At 43.0% G+C, this 22,450-nt stretch overlaps 1 protein-coding gene across 2 annotated transcripts in view; it reads left to right on the top strand.

The window, feature by feature from the left end:
• Positions 1-22,450, top strand: part of LOC111978290 (spectrin beta chain, non-erythrocytic 1) — a 125,490-nt gene that overhangs the window by 67,025 nt on the left and 36,015 nt on the right. For both annotated transcript variants that reach the window (XM_024008268.2, XM_024008267.2), the window contains 2 exons: positions 4,011-4,184; positions 15,034-15,125. In XM_024008268.2, the coding sequence (XP_023864036.1) occupies positions 4,011-4,184; positions 15,034-15,125 (266 nt within the window). The remainder of the gene's footprint in view (positions 1-4,010; positions 4,185-15,033; positions 15,126-22,450) is intronic.

Below are 22,450 nucleotides of genomic sequence, written 5' to 3'. Positions count from 1 at the left end.
TAGTAGTAGTAGTACTACGCATGTGACGTCAGAGAGCAAACTTCATACTGAACTTTTCCATCTTAGCAGCTGTGCTGAAGGAGGGGAGAGAAGTAATTATCATGGCAGGATTGCCGCTAAAAGAGAGGTTTAGCAAAGTTAGCACTGATGGGTTTGATTAACTATGTCTCAATTTAGCTCATGCACCCCTCCCCTCCTCACCCCTCCCTTCACCATCAGTGGCTTTTGAAAGGCAGCTCTCTGATGGACTCGTCCAGACAGCTCTGGAATCAAAACTCAATTAAGACCGATTACAGCCCCTACCACTTTAATCCCCCCCATCACCCCCTGTCTTGTGACTTCCAGTGGAACGTGCCAAGATCCTCCATTGAGGGAGCTCACGGGGCTTCGCTGTGAGAAAGATCTGACCACGGCTTCAACTCACTCCCAGTGAATGCAGTCTACTGTGGTCCCTTCAAAATATGAGTCATTTGTCCTTCCCTCTCTGTTGGCTGTTTCGAGGAAGTAAGGCAAAAAAACTACAACAAAACGGAAAAATGTCAGTTGATTTTCTTTGATGGAGGAAAGGAAGGCAGAAATTATCAATGAGATCTTTGAGAGCGAAACAGTGGGGAAGTGACCAACATCCTGCTAAATGATCTCAAGTCAGACAACTGAATTCAAGCCAGCCGCCATTTCTCAACTGTTTCATGAAGCGTAGGATTTCCATGTTAGAGTTCACTCCACAGAACACTACATTAAAGTGCCAGATGGGTGTCTCTCTGGTTTGGTGTTATTTGTGTTGGGCAGAGGAGATATCCACTGGTATTCTCCAGCTGTCCCAACAAGTTCAGGCCCTGGGTACTTCCTAGGTCATGACCCATAGAGAATGGGCTCTAACCCTGGGAAAGCTTTAGATGACCTGTCTCTGGACATACGGTGCTTCAGAAAGTATGCATACCCCTTGACTTATTCTACATTTTGTTGTGTTACAACCTGACATCGAAATTTATTAAAAAAACATTTTTCTCACCCATCTACACACAATTACCAATAATGACAAGGTGAAAATGTGTTTTTAGAAAACATTGCACAATTATTGAAAATTAAATACAGAAATATCTCATTTACATAAGTATTCACACCCCTGAGTCAATACATGTTAGAATCACCTTTGGCAGTGATTACAGCTGTGAGTTGTTCTGGGTAAGTATCTAAGAGCTTTGCACACCTGGATTGTACAATATTTGCCCATTCATTCTTTTCAAAAGACTTAAAGCTCTGTCAAATTGGTTGTTGATCTTTGCTTGACAACCATTTTCAAGTCTTGCCATTTTCAAGCAGATTAACTGTAAGTCAAAACTGTAACTCAGCCACTGAGTCTTCATGGTGAGCAACTCCAGTGTAGATTTGGCCTTGTGTTTTAGTTTGTCCTGCTGAAAGGTGAATTTATCTCCCAGTTTCTGGTGGAAAGCAGATTGAACCAGGTTTATTTCTCTGGGATTTTGCCTGTGCTTAGCTCCATTCCATTTCTTTCTCACCCTGAAAAGCTCCCCAGTCCTTTAAGATTACAAGTATACCCATAACATGATGCAGCCACCGCTATGCTTGAAAATATGGAGAGTGGTGTTCATTAATGCAGGGGTCTCCAACAGATTGATCGCAAGCTACCAGTAGCTCGTAGCGCGCCAAACAATTCTGAAAGTACAAGCAATTTTCAGATGTTCCATCGCAAACTGTCATGAACACATCTCACAAGTATCAGACAGCGCAAGCTCTCAGCTACTATTTAATCAACGCCACATTGACATTATCCCTCCCCTGGTTAGCCATTATTGGCTTAAAAAGCCAAACCTAGCACAATATCTGCCAATTAATATCCAGCAATATTGCCCATCTGTCTGTCTGTGGTGGGTGCGTTTGTCACCCCATGTGTAGCACGTTGATGTGATAACTGTCTTGTGGGTTGACAGAAATACTTTCCCCAAAACCTTCTCAATTAAATGTTACCAGCAAAGTAGGCTTACCTGGCAGATTAGCGTATATCATGAGTAAGTATATCATTTGTATCTATTATTTGCAAACTTTGCCATGAAATGAGCAGCAACAGTACAGAACCATTGCTAGACCGGCACGTTAGCACATTCCTCACTTGCTAGTGAATTAAATTAAATATGAAATGTTTAGTTTTCTTCCAGACCCCAAAAAATGAACAATTTTAATTTTGAGAGTGAAAACCAAAAATATATAAAACAGGAAAGATGTAACCAGTACCATAGTTTGGGAAAATACAAAACATAATTTTGGCAGGGAAAATCACAGATTTTATAGGACCCCCTTAGAGTTGTTTATTAACCATTATTTTACCGGGTATATTGATGGAAAACATAGTGCACTACTTTATCTTGTACACCAAGGACCCGGGAAAGAGTTGCAGGGGAGAGAAGATAAAAATGTGCCTATTTGAAAGCAAGAAAAAAATGAGTAATCTTTGTTGAGACTGGGTGTATTGATACATCATCCAAAGTGTAATGAATATCTTCACCATGCATAAAAGGATATTCAATGTCCGGTAAAAAAGAAACGGGGAAAAAACAATCTATCAATAGGTTCCCTCCTTTGCAAAGCATTGGAAAACCTCCCTGGACTTTGGTTAAATCTGTGTTTGAAATTCACTGCTCGACTGGGGGACCTTTACGATAATTGTATATGTGGGGTACAGAGATGAGAGAGTCATTAAAAAATGATGTTAAATACAATTATTGCACACAGAGTCCATGCAACTTATTATGTGACTTAAAAGCACATTTTTACTCCTGAACTTATTTAGTCTTGCCATAACAAAGTGGGTGAATACTTGACTGAAGACATTTCAGCTTTTCATTTTTCATTAATTTTTTACAAATTCTGAAAAACATAATTCCACTTTTACATTATGGGGTATTTGATATATTAGGATCCCCATTAACCGACGCCAATGACGACAGCCAGGCTTACTGGGGTCCGACACATAACGGAAAATACATTACAGATGAAATACTTTACAATTTACATACATTTTAAAAACATTTACATGTAGTGTGCGTGTGTACATCGATCAGTTACACACATGTCAGTACATACACACAACAAGTAGGTCACATGGGGGAGAGGCGTTGTGCCGTGAAGTGTTGTTTTATTTGTTTTTTGAAACCAGGTTTGCTGTTCATTTGCCCTATATGATATGGAAGGGAGTTCCACGCACTCATGGCTTTGAATAATACTGTACGTTTCCTTTAATTTGTTGGCCCTGGGGACTGTGAAAAGACCCCTGGTGGCATGGCTGGTGGGGGAAGTGTTTGTGTCAGTGCTGTGTAAGTTGACTATCCAAACAATTTTGGATTTTGCAACACATTGTTTATTATAAAAACAAGAAGTGATTCCGTCAGTCTTTCCTCAACTCTTAGCCAAGAGAGACTGGCATGCATAGTATTCATGTTTGCCCTCTGATTACAATGAAGAGTAAGACGTGCCGCTCTGTTCTGGGTCAGCTGCAGCTTAACTAGGTCTTTCTTTGGATAATAATCAAGATAAGATCAAACTAGAGCCTTGCTTTTTGGAGTGTGGTGTCATAAAAGCAGAGCATCTGCATCTCTTTACTATGGACAGACTTCTCCCCATCTTTACAACCATAGAATCTAAATGTTTACACCATGACAGTTTACAATCTAAGGTAACACCAAGTAATTTAGTCTCCTCAACAGCCACACCATTCACTGATTCCCCATAGATATGTCCCTGTATATAATGTACATTATTTTGTTGTTGTGTAATAGACACAGGAAAATCCTAAATCTGCCTACCTCAAGGATTAAATAAGTCTGCTAAGTAGGTCATCAGCCCAGGGAGTCCTGCCTCAAGTTACAATATACAAAACCAAACCGTTTAGATTGTTGGCAGTAGAATATCAGTTACATGAAGAGTTTGAGTGACACTAATGTAATTTGCCTGTGTTAATACCATCTATCCCACTCTTTCTTTCCCCTCTGCAGCCCAAGCCCACTAAGGGGCGCATGCGTATCCATTGCCTGGAGAACGTGGACAAGGCCCTGCAGTTCCTCAAGGAGCAGAGGGTCCATCTAGAAAACATGGGCTCCCATGACATCGTCGACGGCAACCACCGCCTCACCCTTGGCCTCATCTGGACCATCATCCTCCGCTTCCAGGTCAGCTGACCACCCAGTACTCCTCTCTCTTTTCTTGCACGCACGCTTTCGCTCTCTCATGTGCTAATCAGACATAGGCTTAAATACATGTGTATTTGGGTATCTGGTATTTAAAATACTTTTTTCAACAAGTATTTATTTGAGCATTTGAATGGTTATTTGTAAAAAACGGTATAATGTGAGAGTGCACAGTTGGTAAAGGGATTTCATTTTATACACATTTTTTGGTCTACTTAAATCCACAGATGAGGGTGAAAATGTACAGTAGATGGCGAGGAATGTGGGTGGGTGTGAGTAGGTGGCTTTAGTTGTTTATTTGTGTAGCCCTCTCTTCTGAGGGACCAGAGTTCATATCAGTTTGGACCCAGTATCTAGGTGCGTGGCAATAATAAGCTATGTGGTCTGTAAGCAGACAGCATGTGAAAAGGAGTGTGGACTGGGCGGGCCTAACCTTGAATAAAATAGTGCAGTGCCTTCACCTAGTAGGTGTTATAAACTGGGTGGTTCAAGCCCTGAATGCCGATTGGCTGACAGCTGTGGTATCAGACCGTATACCATGGGTATGACAAAAATGTATTTTTACAGCTCTAATTACATTGGTAGCCAGTTTATAATAGCAATAATGCACCTCAGGGGTTTGTAGTACAGTATATGGCCAAAATATACCACGGCTAAGGGCTATGTCCAGGCACTCCGTGTTGCGTCATGCTTAAGAACAGCCCTTAGCCGTGGTATATTGGCCAAATACCACGCAAACAGGAAAACTCCCACCCAGAGGAAAACAGGCAGGAAAACTGAAATCAGTCTTACCTAATTTCTATCAGCATGTTACCAGTGCAACCAGAGGGAAAACAACTCTAGACCACCTTTACTCCACACACAGAAACGCATGCAAAGCTCTCCCCCCCCTCACTCAGTAGTGAGTGTTGCAACCGAGGACAGACCATTTTTACGGGCTTCAGCACTCGACGATCCCATTCTCTGAGCTTGTGTGGCCTACCACTTCGCGGCTGAGCCGCTGTTGCTCCTAGCCATTTCCACTTCACAATAACAGCACTTACAGTAGACCAGGGCAGCTCTAGCAGGGCAGAAATTTTACAAACTGACTTGTTGGAAAGGTGGCATCCTATGACCGTGCCACATTAAAAGTTACTGAGCTTTTAAGTACAAGCCATTCTACTGCCAATGTTAGGCTATGGAGATTGCAGAGCTGTATGCTTGATTTTTATACACCTGTTAGCAACGGGTGTGGCTAAATTGCAGAATCCACTCATTTGAATGGGTGTCCACATACTGGTGTACTTTTATATACTACATTTATTTGCAATGGTGAGCGAGTTACACAACTGTAACTCCTTGAAGCAACTAGTTAGCAAATGTTGATTACTTGTAGTTTTTGTGAGTCTTCTCTCAAGCACATCACACTGTTGGCTAGCAACCGGTCCATCTCACAAATGCGTCCCACATGCAACAATATCAGCACACAGTAAATAATACAGTCCGTGCTAAAAAACAACAAAGAAACCAGGGGGTTACATACACCCCTCACAAAAGAAACTTCCCAACAAGTCCCTACACCTTTGACCTCAAAAGTATGAAATAGGTTAATATATACACAGAATTGTCAGTATGTCAGAGCTTGTCATCGTAAAAGTACACAGATACACATGTAAACATAGACCATGTTTCATCCAAGAAAAATAAAACCAAAAAGGGATGCTTCTCAAAACATCAGCACTACTTACACCTTTGTTACCCTTTTCATACCAAAGATGCTGCAAAATACCCATATACCTCAGTGTATTACAGTAGGGTTGTGAGGTGTACCTAACTACTGCAGTTAGTCACTTGAAGGGCTTCCATCAGGGCTCACTCCGAAACACAGGTGGACTGGTAGCCTTAACTCTCTCCCAAACAAACATGAGGTGGTATGGTGAGAAACCAATGGAGTCGTTCTTCGTGCAGTTGTAAGCGTGCACAAGGTGAGCTATATGCTGGCTCCAGGTGGACTTCTGCTTGGACCCAGAGTGCCAAGCATGTTCAGCAGCATAGGGTTGAAGCGTTCCAACTTTGCGTTCCCTTGAGGATGATAGGGAGAGGTTATTGACTTCTTTACCCCCACAAGGGTTAGCATTTGGTGGATCAGTCGGCTCTCGAAGTATCTTCCTTGATTGTAGTGGACTCTTGTTGGTAGTTTATAGTGTACAAAGAACTTCTCCCACAAGTCTTTGGCCACTGTGCTTACAAGCTGGTCCTTGGTAGGGTATGCCTGGGCATAGTGGGTGAAGTGGTATGTAATGATGAGGATGTTGCTGATGTTTCTGCTGTCATGCTCCACTGTCAGGAAGTCGATGCAGACCAGCTCCATGGGTGATGTTGACTAGCTCAGCGGCCCATGGGGGTAGGGTCTTCCAATGGATACACCTTGCACAGTTCATGCAGTGTTGCTCAATGTCGCGAGACATGCGAGGCCAGTAAAATCTTGCCTGGGCCAGTCCCATATCATCATGCAGTGACTTCATGACAGCATGGTGGTACTCTTGGGGCAGGACCAGCTGTCTCTGTCAAACTGAACGGGAGTTCTTGGGGTTCCTGTACAGCACTCCATCTCTGTGTGAGCATGTCCCATGACCCCAGGAGAATGGCTTCTTCTGGCTTTGTGTTTCTGCTTAGGAATGGCTCCTTTCTTAACTCCAGGGCCTTGCTGATGGTGGATATCACTGGGCGTTTTATCGCAGGGGCTGTACTCACACAAAACAATAAAAATGTTGTCATATTTAACTTTCAAGCTCATTTGAATTGGAAGAGGTAGCTATTGGTTGAGGCTTTACCATAAATTAGACCAATTAATCCACTTATGGAAGATGTTTGGAGATATGGACTATCCTGCTAGCATACAGTCACTGCTCTGCCTGTCCTGTCCTTTCCTCGCTCTGCATGCTCCGCCCGCCCGCTTCTGTAGAGTTTTTCGCGTTCATCTCATTCCCAGAGGTCTGTGCTCCTTAATTTGTCTATTACAGCTTTTTATCTTTAGCTTCCAAAAAACATTTATATTTTCTCCCACTGCGGTTTCTTTATCTCTTCTTAGCTCACTGACTTTACATTTGAATCTGTTCAGACTCCTCTTCTTCACTAATATATGCGCTCCATCTTAGCTGTGTAACATCCCCCCTACTCTAAAATTACCTTAGTTTTGCTCCACTGAGCTCTGAGAGCAGGAAGTAAGTCCTGTCCTTGTATGACCTGGTGCAGTCTGCTAAATGTCACTGGGATTAACTCTATGGCTCTGCCATTGGCTCAGATGACTGATTATTCGAGCCATCGCCATCCAAGCCATCACCCCTCCAAAACATATCCAAACTCATCCAGTTTCTCAGAAGGACATGTCATCAAACGTTTCTGTTCTGTCGGCCTTGTCTCCTTTTATTTGACACCTGTTTGTAATTGGGGACCTTGGATTTAAACATCCTTTGCTTGTACAGCATGTTCCATTACCTCAGGAGAAAGGCTTCTTCTGGGTTTGTGTTTCTGCTTAGGAAGGGTTCCTTTCTTAACCCCAGGGCCTGGCTGACGGTGGATATCACTGGGTCCCAGAGCTGTGCGCATCGCAGATCCTCAGGACTCAGGCAGGATAGTCCATCCATCTTCAGAGCAGTAAATTTCATGAAAGCTTCAGGGACAGCCTCGGGCGGGGCTCCTATGTTCACAGTTGCCCTCTTAGAGATACTGTCTGAAGAGACTTTGGCAGTCATTACTCGGCAAATGGCTCTGACTCCCTTGATGAGGGGATTTCAACCCAGTCTCCATCCTCTTCAGCACTGATGTGTGAGCGTCCTGACAGGGCGTCGGCATCAATGTTCACTCGCCCTGGCCTGTACTGCAACTTGAACTCGTAGATGGTGAGAGTGGCCATCTACCTCTGGCCTGTGGCATTCAGCTTGGCAGTGGTTTGCACGTAGGTGAGGTGGTTATTGTCCGTGCGCACCAAGAGCTTTGCTCCGTACAGATAATCATGAAACTTGTCCGACATGGCCCACTTTAACCCCAGGAACTCAAGCTTGTGCGCTGAATAGTTATTCTCTCTCCTGGACAAGCACCGGCTTGCATAATCCACTGGTCTCCATCCCTCAGGGTACTCCTGGTACAACACTCCATCCAGTCCACTCAGACTGGTGTCGATTGTGCAAGACGTAGGGCTTCTCAGGGTCAGCAAATGCGAGCACATGTGAGCTGGTGAGGCATTCAATGATGTTCTGGAAGGCTCTCTCACACTCTGCTATCCATAGTTCTCTAAACAGCTCATTCTCCTTTAGGTAGGTAACTCCAGGGGGAGTGATGGGCTTGCAATTTTTTGTCTTGGGGGCATAACTTCTGGACAGCGTATCCTTTCACGAACCTCCGGTAGTATCCGCAGAACCCAGAAATGACTGGAGGGCCTTGAGTTTTTCTGGTCCAGGACCTTCATCAGCCTTTCCTTATGTTCCTCCAAGGTTTTCCCAAACACGATGAGGTTGTCCAGGTAGACCAGCACACAAGGAGGTTCATGTAGCCATCAGCCTTCTCCATTAATAGTTAGAAAGTAGCTGGGGCTCCAGTGACTCCTTGAGGCATCCTCTCTAATTGGTAGAAACCAAGAGGGCAGATAAACACTGTCTTCTCCTTGTCGGCCTTGCGCATGGGGATCTGGTAATAGCCACTGTGGCGCATGGGGATCTGGTAATAGCCACTGTGATGGTCGAGGACGGAGAGCTACTTGATCCCTGACCGACAGTCCGTCAGCTCTCTCAAGTGTTTCCGAACATCTTCTACATCCGTGGGCGCCATACTTCTGAACCTCTTGCTCAATGGTCGTTCATTGGTGAGTCTGAGCATGTGTTCCACTCCACTTGCACAGCCCACCTCCTATTCGTTTAAAGAAAACACTTTGGCCCATTCCTTCAGTCTCATTTGCAACCGTTCTTTCCATTGTGGGGCAACCAGAGAGTTGCCGAAGTCAAGGAGGTCAGGGTTGAGGGTTTCTTCTTTACTGGTAACTTCTGTGAGCTACTGGATGCAGTTCGGCCATCTTGAGATCGGGTTGTAGTGTGACTGCCTGAGTGCTTTCATTCTTCACCCTTAGAGTTATGCTGCTGCCATCTTCAGCAGGAACAGTAACCACACTGCTGGTTATCAGGACAGAAGCTGGCAGCTCACTCCTCTCAGCTGGTTCCACTAGCACAGTGCAGGGCCTCTCAGCAGAGTTGAACTTCATGTAAACCTCAATGTTGCCTTCAGCCAGGGTCACCTTCATTACTGCTATGGCAGACTTCAGTTCTTCCACCTGTCTGCAGAGAGCTTTGATTTCAGCCCCAGCATTTGATGTTGGCTCTTTCTGAGGTTGGACTTGGGATACTGGGATTCTATGAGAGTGCTTCTCTTCTTCCCTCAGCATTTGCAGTCGAACTGGAAATGTGTGGCGGCCTCTCTTCTCTCTCTGTTGAAGATGCACCAGGATATCAGTGCTGTACATCACTCCCTTGATGATCTGGTTAACTTGTGCGACGTCGACCCTGGACTCACCAATGCCTCTCTTCACTCTGACCTTCTGTGACGACTTCTCTAGTCAAAGGAGGAAACCAGAGATCTTCTCTCCAGGTTTCTGTCGCAGGCCCTCAAACTTGTAATAGAGGTCCTTGCCTGAGTCTGCTGTGCCGTATGTGTGCTCCAGTATGTTCAATTAGTCCTCTACCAATGCATCTTTGTGGTTAGCTCTTAGCACTGTAGCCACACTCAGGGCAGGGGCCTTGAAACTCTTGATGAGTCTCTTTCTCTTCTCCTGGTTGGAGTATTGCCACTCAGGCAACATCTGGTTTACTTGTTCCATCCAGGAGTCTATGTCCTCTTCCCCAAGGGGCATATACACTGTGCCATTGAATGTCTGCAGTCTTCTGTACGGACTGGTCTCGTAGTGAGATGTCATAGCTTCCTTCAGAACCTTCCCCATGGCTTCAATGATGTATTCAGGTTTTGAGGCTGTTGCTTGGGGTTTTACAAGGTTCTTCAGCTTGCTATCTGAGATCCACTCTCTCATCATGAAGGCCTGTAGTTTGTTTTTACTACGGGGTGCTGACATGGGGGGAATTTGGTGTTGGGTATTTGCTCAGGAGAGGGAGGAGCTACATTTCCTAGACAGATCAACTGCCAGTTGATGCCCTTTTCTTCATCTTCAACCAGAGTTTGCACACACTATGCAGTGAGATCCACAAACGTCTTAACTAAAACACTGGCCCACTTGGTTTGAGGATGTTGCATACAGTGTTTCACTTTAAGCAACCCAAACAACTCGAAGGCATCCAAAGCCCCTTCAATATCTGATGCTCCTTCTCCACTCCCACAACCATTAATGCCCTGATAGGATCAGTGTCCTCCCACTGGCTCCACTGTGTCAGCTTCTCCATATTCATCTCCATTCTCTTTCCCTCTGAGCTATTGGAACTCGCTGTTAAAATGAGAGGGTTCCCAAATGGCTTGATATCGCCTCTAATAGTTGGCCTTATGATAGGGGTCTTTTCAATGTTTTATATTCACTGTTCACTGCACTGCCTTCATGTACAGTCCTGTTGTTTAATCATTGCTCATCCATTATCTCAGGATCTCCTGTTAACCATCTCAGCAGTGCCTCCATTTGTAGCCCTCTCTTCTGAGGGACTGGAGTTCATGTCAGTTTGAACCTACAGTAGTATCTAGGTGTGTTACAATAGAAAATGATGTGGTCTGTAAGCAGGCAGCATGTGAATATCAGTGTGTGGACTGGGTGGGCCTAACCATAAATAAAATTGTCCAGTGCTTCCACCTAGTAGGTAATAAACCCTGAAGAATATATAGTTTACCCAGTAGGAAATATAATACAGTGCCTTCAGAAAGTATCCACACCCCTTGACTTTTTCCACATTTTGTTGTGCTACAGCCTGAATTTAAAATGTATTACATTTAGATTTTGTGACACTGGCCAACACACAATACCCCATAATGTCAAAGTGGAATTATGTTTTTAGATTTCTTTACAAATTAATAAAAAATGTATATCTTAAATGTCTTCAGTCAATAATTATTCAACCCCTTTGTTATGGCACGCCTAAACAAGTTGTGTGCAATAATAGTGTGCAATAATAGTGTTTAACAGGATTTTTGAATGACTACCTCATCTCTGTACCACAGACATACAATTATGTGTAAGGTCCCTCAGTCAAGCAGTGAACAAAAACAGTTTTGACCACAAAGACCAGGGAGGTTTTCCAATGCCAATGCCTCACAAAGAAGGGCACCTATTGGTAGATGGGTAAAACAAAAGCAGACATTGAATATCCCTTTGAGCATGGTGAAGTTATTCATTAGACTTTGGATGGTGTATTAATATACCCAGTCACTACAAAGATACAGRCGTCCTTCCTAACTCAGTTGGCGAAGAGGAAGGATGGTGACAATGGTGTCTTTAAAACAGTTTAGAGTTTAATGGCTATGATAGGAGAAAGCTGAAGATGGATCAACAACATTGTAATTACTCCACAGTACTAACCTAAATGACATAGTGAGAAGAAGGAAGCCTGTACAGAATAAAAATATTCCAAAACATGCATCCTGTTTGCAATAGAGCTAAGCACAGGCAAAATTCTAGAGGAAAACCTGGTTCCGTCAGCTTTCAAACAGACACTGGGAGACAAATTCACCTTTCAGCAGGACAATAACCTAAAACACAAGGCCAAATATACACTGGAGTTGCTTAGACAACATTGAATGTTCCTGAGTGGCCTAGTTACAGTTTTGACTTAAATCGTCTTGAAGATCTATGGCAAGACATGAAAATCACTGTCTAGCAATGACAGTACTTGAATAATTTTTGTAATAATGTGTAAATGATGCACAATCCAGGTGTGCAAAGATCTTAGAGACTTACTCAAAAAAGACTCACAGCTGTATTTGCTGCAACATGTGATTCTAACATATCAGGGGTGTGAATACTTATGTAAATGAGGTATTTCATTTTCAATATGAAAATGTCTAAAAACACGCGAGCAGTGTGGTCAGCATTTTAGCATACGGTCGAGAGGCAGAAAGAGCAGCCTGTTGATTACAGTTGATCCTCTCAGTCAGAGAAAGTTTATATTTTGGATTTATTTTATTTAACCTTATTTTGTATGGGAGTCTTACTGAGACCAATGTCTCTTACAGATGAGCCCTGAATGACAAATTACAGAAAATACACATCAAAATGCAAGCAGAAAGAGAAACAGTCATCAAAAACAAACACATTCATCAGTAATAAGTCCTCAATCAGCTTTCTGAATTACACTAGAGGCAGCAGAATATCAAATGTTAGATAGGTTTTAAGATTGTTCCACAAATAAGGTGCAAGAAAGGTAAACCAGCTTTTAGTTAACTCCGTAGAGATCAAAGGAGTTTCCAGAGTTAACCATCCCTGAGACCGGGTGTGGGAACTCGTATGTCTAAAGTTCAGTAATGATGTTAGGTACAGTGGGACTTCTTGTAAAATAGCTTTTTAAATGAAAACATAGCAATGTATCAACCTGCGTGACATCAAAGAGGGCCAAACAACTTTCTGGTAGAGAATGCAGTGACGAGTACAAAAATTGTCACCCGTAATAAACTGCATCTGACGGCTTTAATGAAGTGGCAGCTGTTCATATAGATGATGTAGCCGTAGTCTAGGACCGATAGGAACGTCAACTGAATAATCTGCTTTCTACTATTTAGCGAGAGGCTTTCCACAAGTACAAGCCATAAATCCCTCGCTATCCTCACTGTGATCGGGGATGCTCAACTAAATGTTTATTATATACAGTTGAAGTTTACATACACTTAGGTAGGGTCATTAAAACTCGTTTTTCAACCACTCCACAAATTTCTTGTGAACAAACTATAGTTTTGGCAAGTCGGCTAGGACATCTACTTTGTGCGTGACACAAGTAATGTTTCCAACAATTGTTTACAGAGAGGTTATTTCACTTATAATTCACTGTATCACAATTCCAGTGGGTCACAAGTTTACATACGCTAAGTTGACTGTGCCTTTAAACAGCTTGGAAAATTCCAGAAAATGATGTCATGGCTTTAGAAGCTTCTGACAGGCTAATTGACATAATTTGAGTCAATTGGAGGTGTACCTGTGGATGTATTTCAAGGCCTACCTTCAAACTCAGTGCCTCTTTGCTTGACATCATGGGAAAATCAATAGAAATCAGCCAAGACGTCAGAAAAGAAATTGTAGACCTCCACAAGTCTGGTTCATCCATGTGAGCAATTTCCAAATGCCTGAAGGTACCACGTTCAACTGTACAAACAATAGTACGCAAGTATAAACACCATGGGACCACACAGCCGTCATACCGCTCAGGAAGGAGACGCATTCTGTCTCCTAGAGATGAAGGTACTTTTGTGCGAAAAGTGCAAATCAATCCCAGAACAATAGCAAAGGACCTTGTGAAGATGCTGGAGGAAACCGGTACAAAAGTATCTATATCCACAGTAAAACGAGTCCTATRTCGACATAACCTGAAAGGCCGCTCAGCAAGGAAGAAGCCACTGCTCCAAAACCGCCTTAAAAATGCCAGACTACAGTTTGCAACTGCACATGGGGACAAAGATCGTACTTTTAGGAGAAATGTCCTCTGGTCTGATGAAACAAAAATAGAACTGTTTGGCCATAATGACATCCTTATGTTTGGAGGAAAAGGGGGAGGTTTGCAAGCAGAAGAACACCATCCCAACCGTGAAGCACAGGGGTGGCAGCATCATGTTGTGGGGGTGCTTTGCTGTAGGAGGGACTGGTGCACTTCACAAAATAGATGGCTCAATGAGGAAGGAAAATTCTGTGGATATATTGAAGCATCTCAAGACATCAGTCAGGAAGTTAAAGCTTGGTCGCAAATGGGTCTTCCAAATGGACAATGACCCCAAGCATACTTCCAAACTTGTGGCAAAATGGCTTAAGGACAACAAAGTCAATGTATTGGAGTGGCCATCACAAAGCCCTGACCTCAACCCTATAGAATATTTGTGGGCAGAACTGAAAAAGTGTGTGCGAGCAAGGAGGCCTACAAACCTGACTCAGTTACACCAGCTCTGTCAGAAGGAATGGGCCAAAATTCACCCAACTTATTGTGGGAAGCTTGTGGAAGGCTACCCGAAACGTTAGACACAAGTTAAACCATTTTAAAGGCAATGCTACCAAATACTAATTGAGTGTATGTAAACTTCTGACCCACTGGGAATGTGATGAAAGAAATAAAAGCTGAAATAAATATTTCTCTCTACTATTATTCTGACATTTCACATTCTTAAAATAAAGTGTTGATCCTAACTGACCTAAGACAGGGAATTTTAACAAGGATTAAATGTCAGGAATTGTAGAAAATTAGTTTAAATGTATTTGGCTAAGGTGTATGTAAACTTCCGACTTCAACTGTATACTACATTCATTTGCACTGATGAGTGAGTTACACAACTATAAACTGCTTGAAACAACTAGTTAGCAAATGTTGATAGCTTGTAGTTTTCATGAGTCTTCTCTCGCACTTTTCACACTGTTGCCTAGCAACCGGCCAGTCTCCCAAATATGACCAACATGCAACAATGTTAAATAATACAGTCCCTGATAAAAAAGTAACCAGAGGGTTACATTTGTATATCAATAAAGTGCTAAGTGGTGTTTATGTCTGTGTTACTCAATGCAGGTGGGTGCATTCCTGTGTGTGTGTGTGTGTGTGTGTGTGTGGGAATAGTGGTAGGATCAGTCTTTGGGTCCTGCTGATGGCTGGCGTTGTGACCGTATTCTTTGATATGTGCTTGACAGATCCAGGACATCAGAGTGGAGACGGAGGATAACAAGGAGAAGAAGTCGGCTAAAGATGCTCTGCTGCTCTGGTGCCAGATGAAGACCGCAGGGTGAGTGTCTACACCACCACCAGCCTGAGGCTTACTGTATTCTACTATAGCGCAAAGTTTTCTTCTACACCTGCATTGCTTGCTGTTTGGGGTTTTAGGCTGAGTTTCTGTACAGCACTTTGAGATATCAGCTGATGTAAGAAGGGCTATATAAATACATTTGATTTGATTTGATTCAGAAACGTCCTTGGGGGTTTTCCGGAAAGATGGTTTAACAAATTCAGGATTCCCTGAACATATCCGGCTTCTCTTAACCAGATAAGTGAGTCTGGGCTTTCTTCCAGTTGCAAAAAATCACAAGGCAATACACAGCATTTGTATAGCGGTCAATGGGAAACTGTGTTGGGTTACATTGCTACAGGTTAAGTTGACCAGATACATGATTGATTGTAAAAAAAAATAAAAAAATAAATGGTTACCATTCCAAAATAAGATCTTCAGAATGATCTAAAAGATCTATTCGAGGTCCAGTAATTCGTTCCATTTGTAATGCACAGCAAACAATGCAGGCTCCTATGTCAATTGGATTTTCCGTAAAGGGACCAGTCATGGTGTTGGATAAGGATCTGATTGGCGGAGAATCCCTGTCTTTATCCACCAGGACAGGCTAAAATCAAGTTAACCTAGGAGGTAACAAGTTTGCTTCAGAGCATTCATTGCCATGGTGTCTGATCAGGCTAAACGTCAAGCTCTCTTTCTGGAACTGTAAATTCTGAGTTAGCCAGATCTGTCAAATCAGAATTTGAGCAAACTCAATAATCAGTTTTTCTGGAACATCCGTCTGGTCAACAGATTATGGTCTACAGTTTGTGATAGAAAATATCAACATCATCAAGGGTATATGTGAGAAACATACACTATATATACAAAAGTATGTGGACACCCCTTCAAATTAGTGGATTCGGCTTTTTCAGCCACACCCGTTGAGGGCAGGTGGATAAAATCGAGCACACAGTTATGCAACCTCCATTGACAAACATTGGCAGTAGAATGGCCTTACTGAAGAGCTCAGTGACTTTCAACATGTCACCGTAATAGGATGCCACCTTTCCAACAAGTCAGTTCATCGTATTTCTACCCTGCTAAAGCTGTCCTGGTCCAATGTAAGTGCTGTTATTGTGAAGTGGGAATGTCTAGGAGCAACAACGGCTCAGCCGCGAAATGGTAGGCCATGCAGTCTCAACGAACGGGACCACTGAGTGCTGAAGCCCTTTAAAATCGTCTGTCCTCAGTTGCCACACCCACTACTGAGTTCCAAACTGCCTCTGGAAGCAACTTCAGCACACAAACTGTTCTTCGAGGAGCTTCATGAAATGGGTTTCCACAAGTAGCCACCAAGCGTCGACTGGAGTAGTATAAAACTCGCTGCCATTGGAGCAGTGGAAGCGCATTCTCTGGAGTGATGAATCACGCCTCACCATCTGGCAGTTCAACGGACGAATGTGGGTTTGACGGATGCCAGGAAAACGCTACCTGCCCCAATGCATCGTGTCAACTGTAAAGTTTGGTGGACGAGGAATAATGGTCTGGGGCTGTTTTTCAATGTTCGGGCTAGGCCCCTTCGTTCCAGTGAAGGGAAATCTTAACGCTACAGCATACAATGACATTCTAGACGATTCTGTGTTCCAACGTTGTGGCATCAGTTTGGGGAAGGCCCTTTCCTGTTTCAGCATGACAATGCCCCCGTGCACAAAGCGAGTTCCATACATAAATGGTTTGTCGAGATCGGTGTGGAAGAACTTGACTGGCCTGCACAGAGCCTTGACCTCAACCCCATCGAAGACCTTTGGGATGAATTGGAACGCCAACTGTGAGCCAGGACTAATCGCCCAACATTAGTCCCCGATCTCACTAATGCTCGTGGCTGAATGGAAGCAAGTCCCCGTAGCAATGTTCCAACATCTAGTGGAAAGCCTTCCCAGAAGAGTGGAGGCTGTTATAACATCAAAGGGAGACCAACTTCATATTAATGCCCATGATTGTGGAATGAGATGTCCACATACCTTTGGCTCATGTCGTGTATATAGAACAATTTGGCCTGTCCCAGTATTTATGGGTGAGTCACAGCCGTCTCAGGCATCACATGGCCTTGAAAGGAAAGCATCTAAGATATTTCACGATCAATGCTGTGTTTAGCACAATTGATTTGATTAATTTGAATTAATTTCATTCATTGAAACTAAAGAGAATCTGTAGAGGAGCACAGGGCGGAAAGCAGAACAGATGAAGGGTTGTCCACCTAAAAAAAACACAAGAAAGAGGATTTCAACACCCACCATCTGAGATTGTTCTGAAAATGTTTCTGTAGTTAGTAACAGATACAATTAGCATTCGTGAAACATTATTTTGTTGAAATATAATTTGATCTCTGAGAAATTAAGCTAATTGGCCATTTTAATTTATTGGCCATTTTTAATTTATAGGATTCAGATAATATTCAATGAATATAGTAACCAACATCCGATTTGGACCAAACTTCTTCCTACCAATGAGTAAGACATGAGGAATCCCCCCAATAATGGTCAAAAGCCAACCACGGACCTGCCACACCCCATGCCAATCCCACCCCAACAACCAATATACATTATCAGTGTTTGACAAGTAGTATGAAGCTGTGGCTTGGAGTATTGCTTTTCCCCATACTATGAAATGTATTGCCTGTGATTCTGGTGATGGTCCCCCCCCCCCCCCGTTCAGAAAAATATGCAATTGTTGTCGCTTGCATTATTTACCATAAAATACTGTGAAAGTACTAGGTTTTGGCCACTAGATGCTGTTCTTGCTACTTTCACACTGTTCTATCCATTCTGCTGGTCTCTTGTGTTTATTAAATAGATAGATTTGCCTCATTAGATTTGGCTCTATAGGAAAATAAATAGTGTGGTCATCCATGAAAGCAATTCAGTTTGTCCTTCTCTTAGCAACCTAATGTTTCAACCCAACTCTCCTTGAATAGTCCAACAAGTGGCCGCTTTCTAAAAGGGCTAGGGACTATCACTAGGGATTCTGATAAAATAATTGCATGGCAGTCTTATTTTTTTAAATAAAGGTTTCAGGAAACTGCTCTATATGCATTGTGGTTAGTGACATTTACCATTTAAATACATCACAACTCAATATCAATTGTAAAATACCCCCCCCCCCCCCCCACCCCCCAACATAGTCTTTGAAAAAGTAATGCAACAATTTTTAGGACCGATGAAGCCCTGATGCAGAGGTGGCACCACAGGTCCCAGATTGGTGGGGCAAATTTGTTTTCCCTGGTGTCCGGAGCCTTTCCTAATCTGAAAACCTAACCAAGTATAAATCAGGACCCTATATGGTCTGACAGTGATTAATTAGTAGTTGTAAAAATGTATTTATAAGGGCAATGATGGGAGTGGGACCAGATTGACATTTGAGTCATTTAGCAGATGCTCTTATCCAGAGCAATTCAGGTTAAGTGCCTTGCTCAAGGGCACATCTGCAGATTTTTTTCACCTAGTCAGCTCGGGGATTCAACCATTGACCTTTCAGTTAATGGCCCAACGCTCTTAACTACTAACAGGTCACGTGGTTTTAAAGAAATTCTGGAAAAACTCCTGGCCCAAGGGGGGATGAAAACCCTGTCAAACTGCAGCAGCCTTGTACTTGTTAATATGAATTATATTTTAAAACGACACTTTCCTTTACACAGACACAACCACTGCAATTGGACAATAGAACTCACAGGGCTGAGCTTTCTGTATGCATGTTTGCATCATATAGGCCTATGCAACTGCAATTCAAAAGTAACTCAGTGTTTATATAATCAGTATTGTGTTTGATTACTTTCAGTTAATAATTTTGGATTATTAAGGTCAGCCTAGCCAGCCAGCCCTAGATTGAAAATAGCCTAAACCAAATTTGATCACATTTTCTCCTAACACAAATAAATGGGCTATAAATTGACTACATAACATTAACATTTTGTTTACCCTGGCCAGAGGGCAAGACGTTACAGGGCGCATTGGCAGTAGCCTATGCAGCTGCAGTAGTTATCAGTAGCCTAGTTGATCAGACTGAGAAATCTACTTGTTTTCTTCGCATACAGTTTAGGTGTAGGGCAGCTGCAACATTTCTGTGAAGAGTTCTTGCTTGTGTATGTCGGGAGTGATGTGTTATCACCTTTGCTAAATAAATACCGGAGGTCAGTGGAGCGGCACACGCTTTGCTAGACCTGTGATTTCCGTGAATCTGATTGGTTAAGACACAGAACAGAACACACAGAACCTACAGCACTCATATATAAAGGACAGAAATGCTTACATAGTGCACAAGATGACAAATCAAGTCTCGGGTTATGCAGTTCAAGTCCAAGATAAGTCATGAGTCATAGATGCTGAAGTCAAAGTCAAGTGGCAAGTGTTTTTTCTTTTAGCCAAGTCATGTCTCAAGTCACAAAATCTGTCACGTGACTCAAGTCAACACCTCTGGTTTTACCATTGAAGACCATTAGAGACCATAATATTGGAACCATTAGAACTGATGTAGCCTTGTAGTTTGCTTGTTTACCATGAATGGTCCAATAGTAACTAATATAGACCTTTTTTGAAGGCAATAAACCACACGCAAAGGGGCCATTTCCTTGACACAGATTAAGCGTGAAAGAAGGACAAACTGATTTGCTTTCATGGAGGACTGGACAACGACCTGAATTGTTAGGATGACCACACAATGTATTTTCATCATGAGTCGAATCTATTCGTTTTCTACCAAAAATTGCAAAGGAAATGTTGTGACACGAGAAAGCAGGAAAATGTATAAAAGAGTGTGGCGGTATATCAAGAACAGCCGCATCTAGTGGTCAAAACTTTCTCACTATTTATGGTAAATAATGCAAGTGACTTCAATAACTAATTTCTCTGAACAGGGGGGAAAAGACATCACCAGATTCACAGGTAATACATTATATAGTATGTAGAAGCAATACTCCAAGCTGAAGCTTCATAGTCAAACATAGAGAACCGATACAGTATATTGGTTGCTGGGGTGGGATTGGCATGGGGTGTGTGCGGTCCGTAGGTAGCTTTTGACAATTTTTGGGGATTCCTCATGTCTTTATAGACTGACAACTCACACTAAATTCTTCTACTGCTCTGTCGTTTGCTGCATACTTTAGTCTGAGACTGCCATCATTGAAGTTGTTTGTGGTGATGAGGGGTGTTGTACAAAACAAAGTTTGTCTTCTCTAACCAACCAGAGTATCAAACCCGATGGCACATTTTCAAACCGGCGCTTTACCCACGTGTTCTGGCCCAACCCATCGGTTTCTGGACCAATCAGACAGCCCCGAATGTGTTCGCATTCGGTGAAGAGTCAAGGAGGTACTCGAATCCAGACCCATTACGGAGAACAAACTAACGTCCGTGGGTGTGGCATAGCATTTGGCCGGAGCAAGGAGTCTGGCAGCCAGGCAACATGTCTTACTCATTGGTAGGAAGAAGTTTGGTCCAAATCGGATGTTGGGTACTATAACTAACTATTGAATATGATCTGAATCCTATAAATTAAAATTGCCTATTTGGGTGCAATAAATTAGCTAAATTTCTCAGAGAACAAAATAATGTTTCAGGAATGCCAGTCTTAACTGTTTCTAACTATAAAAACCATTTCAGAACAATCTGAGATGGTGGGTGTCATGGCTTGCTCAAATGACATGGAACGACTCTGAAATCACACGAGGGTGTCACATCAGACATCACGGCCTAAATGTCAGGCTGTTTAAAACATCAGCAGCACTAACAGCCCCCGGGCTACATGCTGAATAAGTCAATTCACTCATTAACAAAGCTAACACTGCTAATGCCCAGCTTCAAATAGAATATGACACATCAGGGTAAAATCACTTTAATTAAACAGATTCTTAATAAAGAAAGGCATTGTGTTTGGTGTCAGTTGGAACTTATTTGGAACATGCGGTAGGTGGAACACATTTTCAAAAGCAATTTGTTTCATTGATGAGGGAGTTGGATGCAGGAGATTTGATTCGATTATTATTAGATGTTTGAAGAACAACAAAGGTCTCTCCAAATTGCCATCAAAGACTTATGTTGAGGAGCACGTGATGCCGCGGAGCTGAGCAGACGTTGACAAACCGAGCTCTTCAAAGTTATTCTATTATTACCTAAATAACAACGTTGAAACAATATTCTAACATCGGCTGATAAATCRTCAAGTACTTACCTTCCCAAAGAGCCATGGACCGCCGACCGAGAGGCAAGAAGAACGACCAAAACGTCGTTGATTCCCAAGATAACGATAACGCTAGCAAGATTAGCATTAGCCCTCATATCTCAAACGACAGTYCCAGACTGTTGCTCTCGGCCTCTKGCGAGCCTGCCGACATGCTGGCTACTCTCCTCCGGGAAATTCAAGATGGTAACAAAGGTCTTTCTATGAAAATCGATAAGAGAACGGCTGAACTCCATTCTTCCATTGACGACCTGAAATCCTCCATGAATGATCTCCTTTTGAGAACGACTGAGGCAGAGYTGYGCATTAGCACAGTTGAAGACACCATCGCTCGACATGACCAGGTCTTGATACAACTGCAAAAGGACAATGCCTACCTCAAAAACAAGGTAGATCAGATGGAGAACCAGAGCAGACGGAGTAATATCCGTGTGGTTGGATTGAAAGAGGACAGCGAGGGCCGTGACCCGGTCCGTTTTTTCACTCAATGGATCCCGRATGTCCTAGGCACAATCAACTTCACCAAGCCACTGGAAATCGAACGCGCCCACAGAACATCAGCGCCGAAACCCCGGCCAGATGAGCCCCCACGGGCCGTCCTGATCAGGTTCCTCCGTTTCCAAGACAGAGAGAAGGTACTGCAACTCGCAAGAGCCAAAGGGGACATAACCATTGATGGCAAGAGGGTCAGCCTTTTCCCGGATATGAGCGCGGATCTCGCAAGACGTCGCAAGCAGTTCAGACCTGCCGCCAAAGCACTGAAGGAGWAGAACATCATCGGCTACCTCATCCACCCTGCGCGGATGAAAGTTCAGTACAAAGGCCGAAGCCATCTCTTCAACACACCGGGAGAAGTGTACACTTTTCTCAAAGAACTGAGCAACGTCTGAGCCAGGACGGTCTCTTTGGGGCAGTTTGTTTGTTTTCTCTTATCCGGACTGAACCGCTGATATCCTCCGGTCGCTATAATTGWTTTGTACATTTTCAACTAACCGTATCTTTCCGGGGTGAGTTCTATTACATCTACAGGAGAGTATATTTTGGTTTAGTCCATATCACTGGGCGAAGCAAATAAGTGGGTTTAGGCCCACTGCTTTCCCCCTCATTTATGT

The sequence above is a fragment of the Salvelinus sp. IW2-2015 genome, linkage group LG18 (genome assembly GCF_002910315.2).
Source record: "Salvelinus sp. IW2-2015 linkage group LG18, ASM291031v2, whole genome shotgun sequence".
Classification (NCBI taxonomy): domain Eukaryota; kingdom Metazoa; phylum Chordata; class Actinopteri; order Salmoniformes; family Salmonidae; genus Salvelinus; species Salvelinus sp. IW2-2015.
Note: the sequence above shows the minus strand (reverse complement) of the source record. Positions and strands in the feature narration are given on the sequence as shown.